Source organism: Oncorhynchus clarkii, chromosome 13 (assembly GCF_045791955.1).
Source record: "Oncorhynchus clarkii lewisi isolate Uvic-CL-2024 chromosome 13, UVic_Ocla_1.0, whole genome shotgun sequence".
Lineage (NCBI taxonomy): Eukaryota > Metazoa > Chordata > Actinopteri > Salmoniformes > Salmonidae > Oncorhynchus > Oncorhynchus clarkii.
Genome location: NC_092159.1, coordinates 37,772,473 through 37,792,083, shown reverse-complemented (window position 1 = coordinate 37,792,083; position 19,611 = coordinate 37,772,473). Strand labels below are relative to the sequence as shown.

The window sequence follows — 19,611 nt, the reverse complement described above, 5'->3', positions numbered from 1 at the left end:
CTGAGTATCATGCCCTACTAAAATATGTCCCTAGCCCTAGCATGTAGGCTACATTTTCCAGCAGTGAATCTCGTAAAGGCTCAACTGTCATTTCCTCACCAGCGTTCTCTAGCCTGATTCTTCGATGTGGAACTGATTGTAATGGAACAGCTGAGAGAGAAGCGGGGTGATGGTGGAGACGACCACACAGTGCTTGTAAAGCAAAGCTTATTTGAGCAGGATAACAGACAGAGCTGCTATCGCATGTGCCTGGAAATTAAACCGTAGCCAAACAAAACAGGACATGCCCCTTTTTCATATGACCCACAAAACTACTGCTCAATACTCAGACAATATGGTTGTTTTTATTGACCAAATAAACATTCATAGCAGCGGGCATGGAATACCAAAACTAAAGCTCTTATGGACAGTACCTGTAAATGTCAGTGTGGCAATTATCTGGTATGGTGGCTGTATGGTTAGAAGTGCTGTCAACTGTTCGTTCATCAGTTTATAACCAGAAGGTCAATAGATAGATTCAGTGAAAGAGATTGTACTGTTTTTACTGCATTCATTTAGTTCTCTACAGCAGCCATGTCTGAACACAGAGAGAGACTATATCATTGTCCCGGGCTAGGAGATGCCATGGCATGCGTGTACTCCTCTACTCTTGAGCGCCCTAAGAGATAAGAGAGAGGGCTCCACTGTGATTCCAGATGATTTCACTAGCATCCCAGTCAAAATATGGAGGGAGAGAGACAGAACGTGGGGCACATCAAAGCAAAGAGGATGGATAGAAAACATGAGAGAGGCAGGACATGCAGGGAGAGAGAGAGAGAACACTTTCATCTCCTCAGCTGCTACTCCTTATCATCCCTCTGGCTTTGTAATCACCATGGCAACGGAAGGACAGCTTTAAGAGGGTGTTGTAGAGGGAGAGAGAGTGTGTAAGGGGAGAGAGCATGTGAGAGAGGGAGGGGGGGGGAGAGGGAGCTACAGGGTGACTGGGACCAGGAGAAACCATGTAGTTGAAAGAGAAGAGAGGGAGAAGAAGGAAGAGTGAGAGGGAAAGAGCTGTGTTTTTGTTGTTGCTAAACAACATGTGTCTCAGTGCCTTGCTACTCATCTGTCTCTCCCAGGCAGAGTTGGGGAGAGTTTGGGCTCAAGAACAAACAGGTAAGCTTTTCTTTCTCCCCTACCTCTCCTTTGTTTTCCATCCTGATTCTCTTTTCTCACTGTACTTCATCCCCTTTTTTCACCTGTTGTCTCCTCCCTCCTCATGTCCCCCCCATGGATCACTCTCTCCATTACACTGGAGGTTGGTCTCACCTAAATTGGGGGAGGACGGGCTTGTCGTAATGGCAGGAGTGGAGTTAGTGGACTGGTATCAAACACATGGTTTCAATGTGTTTGATGCCATTCCATTCGCGCCGTTATTATGAGCCGTCTTCCTTTCAGCAGCTTCCAATGCTTCACACAGCTTCACACAGCTTCTCTTCAGGTCAATCAGGTGTTGTACTTTCTGCCGTACAATAGTAACCTCATCCAGACTCTTCTCTACTTTTAAAAAAAGAAATCCCAGGATCATCCTTTATTTGCATAATATATTCCATTTACATCTGTCCACCTCTCTCTCTCATGCTTCCACCCTAACACGGAAGTCACAGCAATTTATGATCACATGGAATAATAACTTTGGTATTTAACATAAAAAAGATGTGTGTGTGTGTCATGGCATTCTCTTTTTTTTTTATATATCTCATGGCTTCAATGAACTACGTAGAGATGTCTTTGAAGACGTTTTTTTTAAAACTAATTTACTTATATATGAAAAACGGTGCAGGTTCATGACTGTGTTTGGAAATGGGCAAACCCTTATACTTTTTGTTTGTGCAGAAAGGTTAGTGACCTAGTTTGCAATGAAAGTGTAACCATAAAGAAACACCATGTTCCAGAATGACTCAGAACAACAACCCACAAAACAGCATTGCTTCGGCCTAAAATTAGATTTGGACACGTTTGTCCCTGCCACTCTGCTAGGCCTAAAAGTAGGGCATTCCAGAGTGGGAAAGAAGAGGGGACAAGACAGAAAAAACGGTCGAGAAATGTAGGCAAAAAAAGGTGGTAGCTTGATGAATCATGTTTTTTTTTAATCCAGGTTTTTTTCATTGAGATAAAAATATTTTTTTTTTCAAGAGATACCTGGTCCAACAGCATCAGGAGGAACAAAGCTTCAGACAAAACAACTTACATACACAAACACAACATTGACCAAAACTGTAGACACACATACCGTACAACAATGACATATTACATGTGTGTTTGTCTGTACGTGTGTTGAAAGTGTATGCATTTCTGAGTGCTTGGAGTGTGACAGGAATGCTGGTAGACCGATGGAGGGGGATGCATCGTGATGTGTTTCTCCTAGCCATATAAAGCCTTTTATTAGAGATTGAGTACTTAGATTTGTCACTACCCCTGTCCCACCTCTGCACTCCTCTTTCTATGACCTCCTCACTTCTCAATAAATCCTGTAAGCCTTATTAGCCAAATCTCTGCTCCCAAATTCATATTTTGCTGAGTGTATTCCCCTCGTGACCTTTGGTTTGCTCCAATATTCAGATGAGAAAGGAAGATGAATCCCATTCTCCTTCCCTGATACTATCTACCACCTTCAAAACAGCAACAGCTCTTCCCTGATACTATCTACCACCTTCAAAACAGCAACAGCTCTTCCCTGATACTATCTACCACCTTCAAAACAGCAACAGCTCTTCCCTGATACTATATACCATCGTCAAAACAGCAACAGCTCTTCCCTGACACTATCTACCACCTTCAAAACAGCAACAGCTCTTCACTGAGCTAAATTAATTGCTTTTCGTGTTGACGAACACGAAATCAAATTAGATGATTTTATTTTGTACATGCAGTGTAAAAAAGCTGTTTGAAATAGGATCAAGTGGAGCTACCCCTGGAGAGCTATCTGCAGCAGCTAACACAGATTATGAAAACACAGCTTGAGGGATGAAAATGAATTGTGAGGCTGCTGACCTCAGAGCTTGGCTCTGTTCTTTGTCCTGTTGAGAATTTCATTTAACAAATGACTTATGTCTGGTCCAGCCATACTGGGGCCAAGCCTGAACAGAATAAAAATGGAAAGGATAAATCTGGATATACTAAATATCTGTGTGGATGACATCCATAGATGTGATTTCGCTGTCGTGGAGATTTGGATCGGCAACAGCAAGGGTCATTGTGACATCTATACAGACACTTCTGGCAAGTTCCAAGAGAACAGAAGGATCTGTGAAGTAGGGATAGAAAGGCAGGGAGGGAGACAAAGAACCTACAATCCTAAAGTTCAATTCTGCCACTTTTCAACCGCATATTCATTATCTCCAGCAACGTACCAGTGGGCACATACGTGTTATCGTCATGTTTCTATGATCTGGGGTTAAAGAGATAAAAAGAAAGGTCCTAAAATGTGCTTCTCTTTGATCTAGGATTAAAAGAAACAAAATAAAAAAGGGATTTTTAAAACCTTGTTTCTAGCCATGGGGGGGGGGGTTCTTGATCGCAGTGTCACAGTGAAACCTCAGTGTTTGAAAATCACAGTTTTTAAAATCTTTCAACTTTTCATGACATTTTTCTTCTACAAAGTGTATAAATGCGCCGTTTTGACATGTGTAGACAACGCTATTGTTCTGAAAATAATGAAAATGAGGGTGAAGAGTGGTGGAATTGCCCTTCGATTCTTTGTTCGAATTAAAGAAAGTGATTTCTTGGATGACGAGGCGGGATGTTGGCATTGGGGAATAAGACATGGTTCAGCCCTGATCTTCATTGAGATGCCTGACTGAGTTCGTTATGGGCTTTGTCTAATCATACAATGAAAACCAGAATTAATTCCTTTACCTCATCCACTGAGAGATTGGATTTCACCATAACAGAGGAAGTGTGAGGTCATCACTGCTCTCTTGTTTTCATAGAAGAGATCTTGGTGTTTTTTCAGAATAGAAAATCTTGAAAGGCAATGCGATGACCTGGACACAAAGCCTAATAATGACCATACATTACAATAATTCATCATAATAATGTCTGGGAAAAAATATATTTAGCAATATTTCAAAAACAAAACTATGTTTTTCCCATATTAGATCAAAAGTTCACATTATAATTCAGGTATCAATTATAATTTGCTGTGGGTCTGTAGTTTCAAGTTCTTATTGTCACGTGCACAAGTACAGTGAAATGCCTTTCCTATAATGCAGTAATCAATATCATTGCAGTGCTATAAAATAAAGTAGAACAAAAACACACAAGAAATAGAAACAAGAGCACAAGAAAGTAAGTATGCTATATACAGGGTCAGTGTCTATATCATATTTACAATGTGCAGGGATAATGGAGTGATAGAGGTAGATATGTATGTATCTAGAGGTAAGATGACCAGGCATCAAGGTATATGATAAACAGAGTGACAGCAGTGCATATGGTCATCGTATGTGAGTGTGTAGTCAATATGAATGTGTGCGTGTTATGTGTGTGAGCAAATGAAGTGCGTGTGCTGGAATGTCAGTGTGAGTGAGTGTGCAGAGTTCTGTGAGTGTGTAGAGTTCTGTGAGTGTGCAGAGTTCTGTGAGTGTGTAGAGTTCTGTGAGTGTGTAGAGTTCTGTGAGTGTGTAGAGTTCTGTGAGTGTGTAGAGTTCTGTGAGTGTGCAGAGTTCTGTGAGTGTGTAGAGTTCTGTGAGTGTGTAGAGTTCTGTGAGTGTGTAGAGTTCTGTGAGTGTGCATGGAGACAGTGCAAAACAAAAAAGAAGGTACTCATGTTCATATGATCAGCCACATTGAGTTGAGCTGTAGAAGTAATGTGCCATCCGGCTGATCCTGAGCCAGCCCTTAGCAGCCTCTCCCATGCAGGAAAGGGTGTGCCCTCTTGCCTCCCGGTCTGACTGACCACTCACAGAAACAGGCCTGGAAATATGGGCTGAGTGGTTTCATAGCATCAGGGTGACTTTAGTGCTCAGGCCAGAAGACTGACTGTCTATCTGCCTATGAGCGGTAGCTTAAACTTTACCTTGTTTATGCCTGAGAGAGGGTGAGGGCAGATGACCCTCCCGTTAAATTAGTTTGGCCTCTAGTTCTATCCTTTTGGTCATTTAAAATAGTATTTTAGCATACCTGGACTCCAATTGTTTTAGACAATTAATATCAAATGAAAGCCTGAGGTGTGTGACTAAGTGACAGTTGCCTGTGATAAAGCAGGCCAGACAGTCTGTGAGCATTATAGTCTAACAGAAGAGGTGTTTATGTTATAATGGTATTCTCACTTGTCATATCCTATTTGTCCTCTGTCATCAGGCATTCCAATACATCAGTGGTTCCCAGACTATGGGGCCAAGGGGTCGGCGGGGGTCAGTTGGGCTTTCAACTTACCTTTAAAAGTTGTAATAGCAGAACACACCAAATTGGGTAGTATATTTGCAGTTTTCCTCCTGCAGTGTCAGTCATCGCAGACCTTAGAGAGATATTTATTATAACTTGTCAGAAACGTCCAGATCAACTAGCCCATGTTAGCTAACGTTGTTTAGGTAGATTTTTTGGCCATTGATTTTGTTGTAATGTTTGAGTCACTCAGAGACCACATGAACAAACAGGACGTTCGCCAATGATGGAAGGGGGGGGGGTGAAAACGTTTGGGAGCCACTGCAATACATGATATATCACCCCCGCCTGTTGATTTTAAAAACAGACCTTCTCGAACACCATAGTCACACATGCCTGATTCTTCAAACTCGTTCTGTGTGTTCTCTCTCCCATCTGGGGAGATGACCCTGGATTGTAGTACTGTGCTGAAACTGGGTTCACAAGAGAATTGGAAGTTGTAGCTATAGAAATAGAATGGTCCCTATATGTTTCACATCACCGACCATACCACACCTAATTTCCCCAGAAACACGCTGCAGTGCTGGCAAACGCATACGTCTATGAGGAAAGCGTGACACCAAAGATCCAATTAGACTTTTTTCATTTTATTTTGCAGACCATCCCTGTACTTTACCTCAAAAAGAGCAAGATTACAAAACAAATCTAGGACCAAATCTCCCTCGTGACACTACCCACTATCATTGGCCTCTCACACTCTTTTAGCATTGTAGTTGTCCTTTAGTCCCCCTCCATTTCCTATCTCCCCCTTCACAGCCCCTCTATATACTCCTTATCTCGACTTGAAGCCTCTTGGTGTATTCAATTAGTCTCCCCCTGCTCTGGGTATAATAGTCTGTAGGGTTATTCCATATAATTACTAGCCGTGGTGCTCGTCGGTTTGTTTCTGCTCGCAGTAGGTAGCCGACCAGATAAGAGAGTTGGGACAGTAACTGAAAAGTCGCTGGTTCAAATACCTGAGCTGACCAGCTGAAAGAAATGACCAAGCAGGCAGTAAGTAGCCTACCAGTTAAGAGTGTTGGGACAGTAACTAAAAGGTTGTTGGTTCAAATACCCGAGCTGACTACCAAACATATAGTTTGTCTTGACAACGGAGCAGGGCAAAAGCACAAACAGATCTGGGACCAGGCTATAGAATGCATAGGAATTTAATAGGATCTATTTCAGTTCTATACATCCAGTTGGAGAGTGTAGAAACAAACATGTACTACACTGCACATTTCATTTGAAATAGACCAGAGTGTACCATGTAGGAATGTCAAAGTGATAATGGCGATAAAATAAGACATTTATGATTTACAAATGTGATGGAATGATAAACCCTTGGTTTCCTGAGTCTATTTGAGATTGGGGGGGGGGGGACCTTAGCTGCATGTAAAACCCTCTTCACTCCCCTCTCCCAACAATCATCCTACTAGCGTAGGACATGCAAAACACAGCCTGGATGGAAGCGTGACTCTTTACCACAACAGTCCTTGACTATTAGGAAGTGACATCTCTTCCTCCACCTCCTGCCCTCCTCTCAGTGCTGTAGACAGGCAGGCTCCTCTTGTCTTGGTGATTAGCCAGTGATTTAAGTACCGATGGCCTTGAGGGTTTTATTCTAGACCACTTAACTTGATCAGAGCTGGCCAACTACAGCCATGCTCCCTACACCCCTTAGCTCCCTCTACACATTCCACTTGCAGGTTATTTCAGTGTTTGGTTTAGGTTTCTGTTTATATGCTAAACAAACATAGGCTTCTTTTCAGATGTCAGAAACAAGCCACATGTACAAACTGTTGGCTAGTGTCAGTCAAGCACCAGATTATTTTTACTTCATCAGGTCAAGTCAGTAAGGAACAAATTCTTATTTACAATGACGGCCTACCCTGGGCCAATTGTGCGCAGCCGTATGGGACTCCCAATCACGGCCGGGTGTGACGCAGCATCTTCAATTTAGGGTTAACTATACCTAAACATTCTGAAGAGTTAACATGAATGAAGTGATTAGATTCAGTAAGGGCACTGGTAATACACAATGTATGCCTGTGCCAGTCAGGGTTGATGCCACCCAGTTAGTGCAACAAAATCTGGTAACAAAAAAATGCCGTGTTCTGAGTCGGAGTTCTATCACATCCGGTATCCGAAAATAACGAACATCTCGCGCCCTCTGATCTAGCAAGCACATTCAAACGTGAACAGACTGCACATTTTATAACTGGTAAAATATTGAAAATGTTTGAGCACGGGCTTTCGACCAGAATCATCATTTAGATCCGCCTGTTACCCAGCTCAGTTTGATCTGCTCAACAAGTTTTTCCCAGAGAAAATCACCAGAGCAGCAGAGACGAACTCTTCGCGGCAGCCATACTGACCACGGCATGTTCATGGTGATGCCACCGGGAAAAATGAGCGTCACAGAGTGAATTTCTTTGCTTTTTTGTTTGCCATATGCCTACCGATATTCGAAAACTTCCTGTCGTCTACTGAAAGCAAGAAACAAAACAGTAAACATGTAGTACAGGAAAGCACATAAGTTAGGGTTAGAAGAAAGACTCCGTTTGAAAAAAAACCACGTGCGGTGACATTTATATAGTACGTGTGACGTCATGAACACACCCCATCTTTGAGTAGGACGAAATATTCCTAAAAGTTGCGCAACATTGAAGCTGTCTGGATCAGGCAGGCGGGTTCACCAGAAAAAAACGAATAATGTAATGATGACGCTGATAATAACTGAGATGTACTGTATGATAAAGCAAAATAGTCCAATGCAGATAACAAAAATTTTTTTTTTTAGTAAACTCAGCAAAAAAAGAAACGTCCATTTTTCAGGACCCTGTCTTTCAAAGATAATTCGTAAAAACCCAAATCCAGAGGTAGGCAATTAAGGTCACAGTTATGAAAACTTAGGACACTAAAGAGGCCTTTCTACTGACTCTGAAAAACACCAAAAGAAAGATGCTCAGGTTCCCTGCTAATCTGTGTGAATGTGCCTTAGGCATGCTGCAATGAGGCATGGGGACTGCAGATGTGGCCAGGGCAATACATTGCAATGTCCGTACTGTGAGACGCCTAAGATAACGCTACAGGGAGAAAGGACAGACAGGCAGACCACCCGTAACAATACCTGCACAGGATTGGTACATCCGAGTGTAACCATGTGAAATGGCTAGCTAGTTAGCGGTGGTGCGCGCTAATAGAGTTTCAATTTGTGACATCACTCGCTTTGAGACCTTGAAGTAGTGGTTCCCCTTGCTCTGCAAGAGCCTCGGCTTTTGTGGAGCGATGGGTAACGATGCTTCGAGGGTGACTGTTATCTGTGTGCAGAGGGTCCCTGGTTCGAGCCCAGGTTGGGGCGAGGAGAGGGATGGAAGCTATACTGTTACACGAGCATCACACCTGCGGGACAGGTGCTGGTTGGCAACAACAACTGCCCGAGTTACACCAGGAACGCACAATCCCTCCATCAGTGCTCAGACTGTCCACAATAGGCTGAGAGAGGCTGGACTGAGGGCTTGTAGGCCTGTTGTAAAGGCAGGTCCTCACCAAGCAACAACGTCGCCTATGGGCACAAACCCACGTCGCTGGACAAAACAGGACTGGCAAAAAGTGCTCTTCACTAACGAGTCGGGGCTTTGTCTCACCAGGGATGATGGTCGGATTTGCGTTTATCGTCGAAGGAATGAGCGTTACACCGAGGCCTGTACTCTGGAGCGGGATCGATTTGGAGGTGGAGGGTCCGTCATGGTCTGGGGCGGTGTGTCACAGCATCATCGGATTGAGCTTGTTGTCATTGCAGGCAATCTCAATGCTGAGCGTTACAGTGAAGACATCCTCCTCCCTCATGTGGTACCCTTCCTGACATGACCCTCCAGCATGACAATGCCACCAGCCATACTTGTAACGGATGTCGTCTGGAGATAGAGAGGAGGACCAAGGTGCAGCGTGGTAAGTGTTCATATCTTTTTAATAAACAAACACTGGAACAAAACAATAAACGATGTGAACAAAACGAAACAGTACCGTGTGGCCCAAACACTCACACGGAAACAAACACCCACAAACCAAAAGTGAAACCCAGGCTACCTAAGTATGATTCTCAATCAGGGACAACAATTGACAGCTGCCTCTGATTGAGAACCATACTAGGCCGAACTCAAAAAACCAACGTAGAAAAACGAACATAGACTGCCCACCCCAACTCACGCCCTGACCATACTAAAACAAAGACAAAAACAAAGGAACTAAGGTCAGAACGTGACACTACTGCTCATTCTGTGCGTGATTTCCTGCAAGACAGGAATGTCAGTGTTCTGCCATGGCCAGCGAAGAGCCTGGATCTCAATCCCATTGAGCACGTCTGGGACCTGTTGGATCGGAGGGTGAGGGCTAGGGCCATTCCCTCCATAAATATTTGGGATCTTGTAGGTGCCTTGGTGGAAGAGTGGGGTAACACCTCACAGCAAGAACTGGCAAATCTGGTGCAGTCCATGAGGAGGAGATGCACTGCAGTACTTAATGCAGCTGGTGGCCACAGCAGATACTGACTGTCCATTTTGATTTTGACCCCCCCCCCCTTTGTTCATGGACACATTTTTCCATTTGTGTTAGTCACGTGTCTGTGGAACTTGTTCAGTTTATGTGTCAGTTGTTGAATCTTGTTATGTTCATACAAGTATTTACACATGTTAAGTTTGCTGAAAATAAACACAGTTGACAATGAGAGGGCGTTTCTTTTTTTTACAGAGCCTATTTAAAGTTGACCTTGCCACATGTTTTTTTTTCTGAAGGCTGAGGAATGGGCCTAGAGAAATGTAACCACTCTCAAATTCATAGTCAGAGCTATGGATGCAAGGACTGTCCATCCATGATATCAAAAGTATAGTTGTAACTATGTTTTGAGGCTATACAGTGTTGGTGGTTTCCATTTCCATTATGTACAACGATTGGAGTAAAACACGCTTGTATGTTAGGTTCTGATGGGGTACAACAGTTGAGCTATACTCATGAGGTATTTATAAGTTATATTCTTCAGGATATAATGGCTATATATCATTCATTTGTCCATGAATTTATGTAGCAACTAAGGATTCTAGCTGTAAAGGTATAGTTCACTCAAAACGTGTATATTTTAGTATTTTGGTCATTAGTGCAATGAATACAATCCCCCAAAAACGTCAGCAGTCAAGTTTTCAAGATAAAGCTTGATATACAACGTTATCTCGCAACTGTATTCTATACAGAAGTGCACTATAAAAGATAGAATGCACGTACAATGCTCTGTGCACATAAAACACAACACTGCTGACATAAACGAGAAGGCTTGGATGTTGCAAACATTGCTAGCCAGCATCTTTATGACACTGGATGGCGAAAGGCCAGCAGAATTAGCAATGGAATGTAGCTAGCATAGACAACAACATCCCCAGCGCCACACATTGACAACCTTTCCAGCACCACTCATGTCAAACACCTCCTGACTTAGCTAGATGAACTGGCAACTAACCATCTCAATAACTCACAAGCAATTGCCATGCAGGGCCAGAATAAACAAACAAAAACAAAAAACGACAGCAACTGCACTGCACTGAGAAGTGTCCCAAACTGAACAAAAACACTCCCTGCTTCCCGCCCCCTGCTCAAAGTACTTTAAAAGAAAACCAACCAGATGCAACTAAACAAAATGTCCATTGGGGGGGGGGGGGGGGGGGGATCCTATATGCATTCTTGTTGAGTCGGTGATTTCGGTAATTTCCGGACAGAAAATATCTATGTGGCTGCGGCCTGAGAAGCAGTATAACCAGATGCATTGTGGCCTCAAGCAGAGTGCTGTGGGGACGTGTGTTATCTGATAACAACGGAGGTCCTCAGAGATTTGTCCCTCCTAATCCCAGATGATGTCAAATCCACATTGAGTTATTTGTTTGGATAATGTTTTAGCAGAATGTTGTGGAACATATGCTGCATTGTAAGTTGCTTTGGGAACTGCTCACAACTTTGGCTCCAAGAGACAGAACATTGCAGTCCGTGGGATATGCAAGACAAGGAGAGGAGGAGGAGGAGAGAAAAGTAAAGTGGCAGACGAACAAGAAATCCCCAAGGCCTTTCTAGTTTGTTGTATTGTGATTAGACTGTGGTCCAGCCATCACACATTTTAATGTGTGTGCGTGTGCGTGTGCGTGTGTGTGTGCGTGCGTGCGTGTGTGTGTGCAGGTGTATGCGTGGGTGCGTGCAGGTGTAGGAACTCCTGCAACTATTCAGAGGTTGAAATGCATGTCAGCATTCCCTCATGGCCAGAGATATGTTAATGCTATGTTCACTTTCAGCCCACAATATCCAAACCATTGCATTGAGAAATACACACTCGGTTCAGGGCTATGCAGTAACCTAAAGCCAGTGTTGGGGAGTAGTGAACTACATGTAGTTCAACTAGTAATTTAACTACATTTTGCAGTAGCTTTGTGGTAGTTAAACTCAATTCTAATCTTGGTAGTGTTTTCAGTAGTTAATTACTTTTTTTTCTGCCATGGGTGTAGCTAACTACTGAACTACACACTACTTTTTTTGCAAAAAGAACATCTGGGTGATATAGGCAAGAATATCCTTTCTTTTTTCAGCATTAGACCTGCCTAATTCTCACTTTAAACTGATTTGTGTTAATGTGCTAAATTACACATTCTGTTGACATCTGACTCCAGAGCGATTTTTCACAAAGTAGTTTTGATGTAGTGAACTACTTTTTCAAAGTAACTTTAGTTAAGTAAACTATATTTTTCTTAAGGCTAGCTTGAGTGTATCTTAACTTCTACCAGTGAGAAGTAATTGGTTTCTTGGTTGAATATTTTCAGAGAAACTTCCCCAACTCTGCCTAAAGCAAATGCCTGATTTGTTTGTAATTTGACCGAGTGGGTTCAAACATGAATCTTCTGACTGACACTGACTTGATCTGTGTCACTGACTCACTGTGTTTTGGACAGAGATGTGGTATCATGTGAATGGACAGCAGCATGAGAAGCCATCACACAGGACCCCCAGAGAGCCGTGGCTGGGTTACGCCAGGGTGGCCAGGGAAGTACTGGGAGGAGGACTGACCATTGACACCCTACCAGACAACATGACACACTTAGTGGTGAGTGGCGCTGGGTCAGTGGTCCAACAACACTATGTGGGCAAGATGTGAGATTCGCTTGTTCTAGTTGTTCCAGTTGTGGTGGTAGAATACTGCTCCCTGCTGGCCTTAGACAAAACATACCCTCTGCATTAGACTGCAGAGGGTATATTGAAAAGAGTTGAACAATGCAGATCCAATCAAATTGCAGTGAATCATTTTAACCTCGCTGCTGAAATTTACAGTCCAAGACATTTAAGGATATCCTAAGGTTTCTAAAAGCGTATCCCTTTAGCTTATGTAGTATGCAACCTGCATTCTTTATATTTAGTATCCCTCTCTTGTAATACTACTATGTAATAAACTGGAGACTGGAACTCAATGTAGAGTGTGTGTTTGTTTGTTTGTTTGTTTATGTGGGTCTGCATTCAAATGCTGCTTGTTGCTGTTGTTCATTATAACACATCCCCTCCGCCCCTTCTCACACCATTATTCCATCTCTCCCATCTCATCCCTCAACTTCTCCTCTTGCACTCACCTCTACTGTTTCTATAACAGGAGGACGCTGGTAGGTATTACTCGTGGCGTAGTTTTGGCCCTGATGACCAGCGCACAGATGAACTCTGGGTAGATCTAAACGACCTAGAGCATGGCCAAGTCAGAATGCATGGCATTTTGTCCAACACACACAGACAGGCTGCGGTGAGTCATACACACAGTTACACACACACACACACGCGCGCGCGCACGTGCACACGCATCTCATTTCCCTCCCTCTCTCTCTTCCTCATATTCCAGAAGGTCGCCCTCTCATTTGACTTCCCCTTCTACGGACATTATTTGAGGCAGATTACCATAGCAACAGGAGGTATATTTCATTATTCTTCCAACACATGGCAAGTTGTTCAAACTCAGATGGAGCCACTTATCATAATGCTTCCTTTCTACTCCCTCCTTGTTACGTACGTTAAGACTAGAAGGAATTAACTATTGTAACTACCAGTTGCCACTTGCCATGCATCTCCATAGAACCCTGACCTCTGACCTTCCCCAGGGTTTATTTTCATGGGAGAGGTCACACACCGCATGCTGACAGCAACACAGTACATCGCCCCCCTCATGGCCAACTTTGACCCCAGCTTCTCCAAGGAGTCTATTGTGCAGTACCTGGACAATGGTGAGCCATAGAGTAACGTTCAAAACAGCGCTTGGTATTTGACTTTTGACCCTTGGTTGACCTCTGTGTGACCTGTCCTGTACTGACCACAGGTGAGGTGTTTGTGGTGCAGTGGGAGCGGGTGAGACTCCACGGGAGGGAAGCAGAGGGGGCATACACCTTCCAGGCTGCCCTGCACCTCACGGGGACCATCACCTTCAGCTACAGAGATGTGAGTGGGACTTACAACATGCACACTTATGAACCTTGTTCAACACGTCTTTGATTTTAATGTACTCCATCTTAACACAGTCACACTTTTCGGTTTCTCTGTCCATTTTTCTCTACCTGTCAATCTTGCTCTTTCAGATACCTTTGCCAGTGGAGGTGATACGTTCTGCTGAGCACCAAGTGAAGGCAGGGTTGTCAGATGCATTCATGGTAAACCTGCAATCCCCTCAATCCTCAGGTTAGCACCAAAGGGTTCCCTAACCCTAACCCACAGTTATCCAGTTTGGCAAATCTTTGATGTCAAAGACTTTTGCTAAAATTATCTGAAATGATATCTCTCATAGATGTCCAACGTCGGCTCTACGAGTACCATCGGGTGGACATCGATACAACTAAGATCACCAACAACTCTGCCTTTGAGTTCACTGCATTGCCTAGTAAGCAGCTAATCTCTATCCCTCATACAGTCCTCTCAGACATTTCATCCTCAATAACCAGCCACAGGCACAGCTTAGTATGATGTTAATGCCAATGCCAATCATGTCGCTGCAGAATCAAAACCCAGGTCTCTCTGTCTCTCCCTCCCTCTGTCCAGCCTGTCTGCAGCATGACAGCTGTGAACTCTGCCTCTCGTCCAACCTAACCTCTGGCTGTACCTGGTGCAACATCCTCCAGAGGTGAGCAGGAGAGGAGTGTAGGTCGCTATCTGAATAAAGGAGTCCTTGTTCCTTTGTGTTTGACATCTGTGTCTGTTTCAGGTGCTCAGATGGAATGGACAGACACAGGCAGGAGTGGCTGGACTACGCCTGTTCAGAAGAGGTAGAATTGGGCAATGTCAATGAACGTTCACATACTTTACATGTACTGTACATCAAATGTAAATCACAGTCTCAGCTTCCTCTGTTAAAACCACAATTCCCATCCATTATATCGACAGGCCAAAGATGTTACATGTGAGGATTATTCCATGGGGAGACCAGACAGCTCCATTGTCCCTTCAGTTCCCTCAGACTCTGAGGTCACCACTCCCCTTGGGCCCCTACTAGAAGGCCCTGCCACGGAGAGTAAGTCAAGTGTGTAAATGAGTGTGCCTGGGAGGGTTTATATCGGAGTATCAGAGTTCAACTGTGCATGCAGCAGTGTTAAACAGAGCTAGAAGGCCCTGCATAGTAATGCCCTAGTGCTCAGTGTCGGTCTTTAGCCGGTGCCTACAGTAATCTGAGTGTTCTTAGAACATGCAAATAAATTGCACAGAAATGAAGTTCAGGAAAATAACAATGGAAGCAGTTTTAGTCCTAACTGCTCAATATTCAAACTGATCCTACATTTGAGCTTCCTCCAGATGACACCAAACGTGTGATTCGATACAATGGTAACGGTGGGTGGATCTTGATTCACTTTGAATTGTGTGTATGGAGCCATGTTTACAGGATTTTGATTGTAGATGGTCTCTCTTTCCTGGTTAGACGTGAAGACAGGCCCCCCGAGACAACACGACGGGTCAGCTCACACAGGAGTTATAGCAGGTGTAGTAGCTGCATTGGTGCTACTGCTGGCTCTGACACTGCTGGCTCTTTACATCAACTCTCATCCTTCTGCTGCCTCACCACTCTACATCCTACAGGTTAGTAACACTATCAGGGCTCACATTCAACCAGCTCTGTCCTGTTAAATGTAGACTTCTCCTCCCATTCTCTTTAACCTTTTAAAAACAATGATTTGTATGATCTAATTTCAATAGCGACGCAACAGCTACTGGCCATCCATGAAGTTCAGGAAGCAGGGATTCCACTCCAGCTACGCAGAGGTGGAGGTCGAAGGTCATGAGAAGGAGGGAATCATGGAAGCTGGCCAGTGCTGACCGGACTGAGGAGCAACTGGATGATGAGGAGATAAAAATGAGTTTGTAGGAGAGGATGGAGTGAGCTTAGAGCTACACACACATCCCTTACTCCATTACACAAATCATGTTTTTCTGTTCATTCATTTTTCAATAATCACCTCAATATAGTCCCTGTCTTTATTGGCTAAAAAGTGGGTGGCATTTTATATAATTTTTGGCGGACAAAGTCTTCTACTCTTCTTTTAAACGTCCGCTACTCAGGTTTTAGGGAACGGGACAAATGGGAAGAGGCCACTTTTAGGCTTTTCTAGAATTTCTTTGTTCAGTATGGGTGTGGATGAGTTCCAAGTTTCTCACCATTTACCACACACCTCCATGGGATGTGTAACTGGAATAAACTGAGATACATTATGACTATCAACATTCATGGAAAAAACACTATAAAGGATTCTGTATCCCTGCACTTCCATGACAAGAACAAAGACCAGTTGTGGATGTTCTTCAATGATCATCTCTGCAACTTATTTTTTATTGTATAGTTAATGTTTGAACGTTTTGTTCCTGTATTGCTTTTTTAAAGATGTACAGTACCAGTCAAAAGTTTGGACACACCAACTCATTCAACAGTTTTTCTTTATTTTTACTATGTTCTACATTGTAGAATAATAGTGAAGACATTAAAACTATGGAATAACACATATGGAATAATATAGTAACCAAAAAGTGTTAAACAAATCAAAATATTTTTCAGATTCTTCAAAGTAGCTACCCTTTGCCTCGATGACAGCTTTGCACACTCTTGGCATTCTCTCAACCAGCTTCACCTGGAATGCTTTTCCATCTTGAAGGAGTTCCCACATATGCTGAGTACTTGTTGGCTGCTTTTCCTTCACTCTGCGGTTCAACTCATCCCATACCATTTCAGTTGTGTTGAGGTCGGGTAATTGTGGAGGCCAGGTCATCTAATGCTGCACTCCATCATTCTCCTTATTGGTCAAATAGCCCTTACACAGTCTGGAGGTGTGTTGGGTCATTGTCCTGTTGAAAAACAAATGATAGTCCCACTAAGCGCAAACCAGATGGGATGGCGTATCGCTGCAGAATGCTGTGCTAGCCATGCTGGTTAAGTTTGCCTTGAATTCTAAATAAATCACAGACAGTGCCACCAGCAAAGCACCCTCACACTTTCACACCTCCACCTCTATGCTTCACGGTGGGAACCGCACATGCGGAGATTATCCGTTCACCTACTCTGCGTCTCACAAAGACATGGTGGTTGGAACCAAATAGCTAAAATTTGGACTCATCAGACCAGGACAGATTTCCAACAGTCTAATGTCTATTGCTCGTGTGGACTTGGTCTTTTACCAAATAGGTCTATCTTCTGTATACCACCCCTACCTTTTCACAACACAACTGATTGGCTCAAACGCATTAAGAAGGAAATAAATTCCACACATTTTAAAAAGACACATCTATTAAGTGAAATGCATTCCATGTGACTACCTCATGAAGCTGGTTGAGAGAATGCCAAGAGTGTGCAAAACTGCCATCAAGGCAAAGGGTGGCTACTTTGAAGAATCTCAAATATAAAATATATTTAGATTTGTTTAACACTTTTTTGGTTACTACATGATTCCATGTGTCATTTCATAGTGTTGATGTCTTCACTATTATTCTACAATGTAGAAAATAGTAAAAGTAAAGAAAAACTGTTGAATGAGTTGGTGTGTCCAAACTTTTGACTGGTACTATACATGCCAAGAATGTATTTCATAAATTGATCAGAGGCAATTCAATGACTTCAAAACAGCAGAGTGCTCTTCATACAAGACTTTGACCATACAAATTAAACCCAGATTGAGGATCATGTTTTGAAATACAGTACTTTCAAAGAATAAAGGCATTTGAACGAATAATGTTTAGTTGCAATGTCAACCATAAAATGTAATTTAATTATAGTGGGCCCATGATTTCTGCACCCTGAGACCAGTGAAACCAATTCTGATTTGCGACAGCAGATGTCACCCAAACCAAATTTATTTGCAACTTTATTCCATGTAGGCCTTCACAGTAGCCTACATACAGATTGTAGCAGATGGCATGATCATCGTGTGGAATAAAAAGGGTTGGCGTGTATTCTAGATACATTTTCTATATGTCATATACACGATTTTGAAATGCGCTTCTTCCACGGTAATTGTGGTTTCCACTAGATAGCACAGCCACAAAATAAATAGTCTCTATCGAAAAAACTAATAAAAACTTACATTTTATTTTTGGTCTTAATTTAATATTCGGGTTAGACTTACGTTTTGCAGTGTGGTTAAGTTGAGGGTTAAGGTTGGGGTTAGGTTAAAAATCACATTTTAAGAAGATAAAATGCCGAAATGGGCGGGGTTTAAGACTTTGTGACTATGGTAACTAGTGACGACCAGTGATGGTGGTGTGATAAATCTAGTTCCGCATTCCATGGAATCAACCAACTTAAAAGCATTGAGTATTGCTTTTTGTGATGGATTTCACTATCAAATATAGTATACGCTGATCGATCTCCATAGATTGATATCTGATCACAGGATTTATCCAATTATAAACGCCGCCTTTGAAATCAAGCGTCTCTTTGTGAGACCGCCCCCTTTCCTTTCTCCTCGGGAGCGCGGCATTGGAAAGAGAGGCGCCGTGCACGCGCTTTACGTCTCTGGTTCGTGTACTGACAGCCAGCTGTGCGATTAGAACGACAACAATCTCCGGGTTTTGATCAATCCAGCCGTCAAACTCGACCCGTATTGCTTGGGAAGAACACGTTTACTTGACAGTTATTTTTTTTATCGTCTAATTTATCCAGCATTCCTCAAACATGAATCCGTCGTGTGGCAGATGTGGCACAATCGTGTACCCGACGGAAAAAGTGAATTGTCTGGACAAGGTAAGGAAAAAAACATTTGCAACCAGGCATTTGAATTGGCAGTCACCTGCTTCTGTTTGTGTATTATACATCCCGTTATCAATACAGTTTTCTTTAGCGTGTTTGTTAATGATTTGTGATGCCCGGGCAGGTAGGCTAACATTCGCTACCTGTCTGTGTGGATGTGATTGTGAAAGACTAGTAACGTTAGCTAGTTTTCTCTTTTGATTTGTTGAACGTTTAGCCTGCTAGCTAATTAGGTTTGCTAGCTAACTAGTCTTTTTAAATGATCGGATTTTTAATTTTACATTTGCCACGTTGGATTTTCACAGATTTGAATTCTTGAACGAAGCGTTTCCTGTTTTCACCACAAACAAGCCAGTTTCAGCTCGCTGCGTTAACGTATGGGCTAGCTAGCTAACGTTATCAAAGACAGGAATGTGGTTAGCATTTCCATCAGCCGGACATCAGAGTAGTCAGTATCAGATTGTGATTGATGGCATACAACGAGCAATTATGATGAACTAGTTTGCTGGTCACTAAAGATTAACGTCAACTACATTGCATTGTAAAATATACCTTACGAGGTTAGTCCAAATTGATGATTTCAGTTAACGTAACGTTACCAAGCAAGATGGAGAGATTAATTAGAATGTTCGTGCTTTCAAAGTTATTTAGCCAATGTTAGTTTCAGTTCTCCCCAAATCCAGAAATTAACATGTGTGATGAGTTCCCATCGCCAATTTCATAGCCAAAGCTTCATTGTGTAATTTAAATCAGTGTCAATTTGACTCATGCTAAGCATCTTGGTTTTTCAGGATGCTGTTTAAAAGTTGAAACAATAATTTGGGGTTGTTCAGTTGCAGTAATGCCTTATCAAAATCCAGTGTTTGCTAGCAGCTCACACACGCTACCCCGGATAAGGAAGTGTAATCTACCAGGGTGTGGAAGAA

The 19,611-nt window shown here is 42.8% G+C and overlaps 2 protein-coding genes across 6 annotated transcripts in view; both read left to right on the top strand.

The window, feature by feature from the left end:
- The first annotated feature begins 924 nt into the window (after positions 1-924).
- LOC139423927 (plexin domain-containing protein 1-like) lies at positions 925-18,024 on the top strand. Of its 5 annotated transcripts, none has more exons than XR_011635891.1 (14): positions 925-1,155; positions 12,390-12,541; positions 13,079-13,222; positions 13,319-13,388; positions 13,575-13,697; positions 13,790-13,908; positions 14,046-14,145; positions 14,252-14,344; positions 14,503-14,584; positions 14,666-14,726; positions 14,845-14,971; positions 15,374-15,531; positions 15,649-16,332; positions 17,475-17,666. XR_011635891.1 is itself a non-coding variant. In XM_071175576.1 (14 exons), the coding sequence occupies exons 1-14, from the start codon at positions 1,080-1,082 to the stop codon at positions 15,766-15,768; spliced, it is 1,461 nt and encodes a 486-aa protein (XP_071031677.1). In that variant the 5' UTR covers positions 1,039-1,079; the 3' UTR covers positions 15,769-16,418. The 5 variants fall into 5 exon arrangements, 3 of the variants coding, with proteins under 3 accessions (XP_071031676.1, XP_071031677.1, XP_071031674.1); XR_011635892.1 differs by having other exon boundaries at positions 15,649-16,511; positions 17,286-17,666; XM_071175576.1 differs by lacking the exon at positions 17,475-17,666 and adding an exon at positions 15,250-15,285 and having other exon boundaries at positions 1,039-1,155; positions 15,649-16,418.
- A 373-nt stretch (positions 18,025-18,397) lies between these two features.
- LOC139364635 (LIM and SH3 domain protein 1-like) overlaps positions 18,398-19,611 on the top strand; it is a 36,649-nt gene continuing 35,435 nt past the window's right edge. The window contains exon 1 of the mRNA XM_071101550.1: positions 18,398-18,679. Within this exon, the coding sequence (XP_070957651.1) occupies positions 18,611-18,679 (69 nt within the window). The 5' untranslated portion in view covers positions 18,398-18,610. The remainder of the gene's footprint in view (positions 18,680-19,611) is intronic.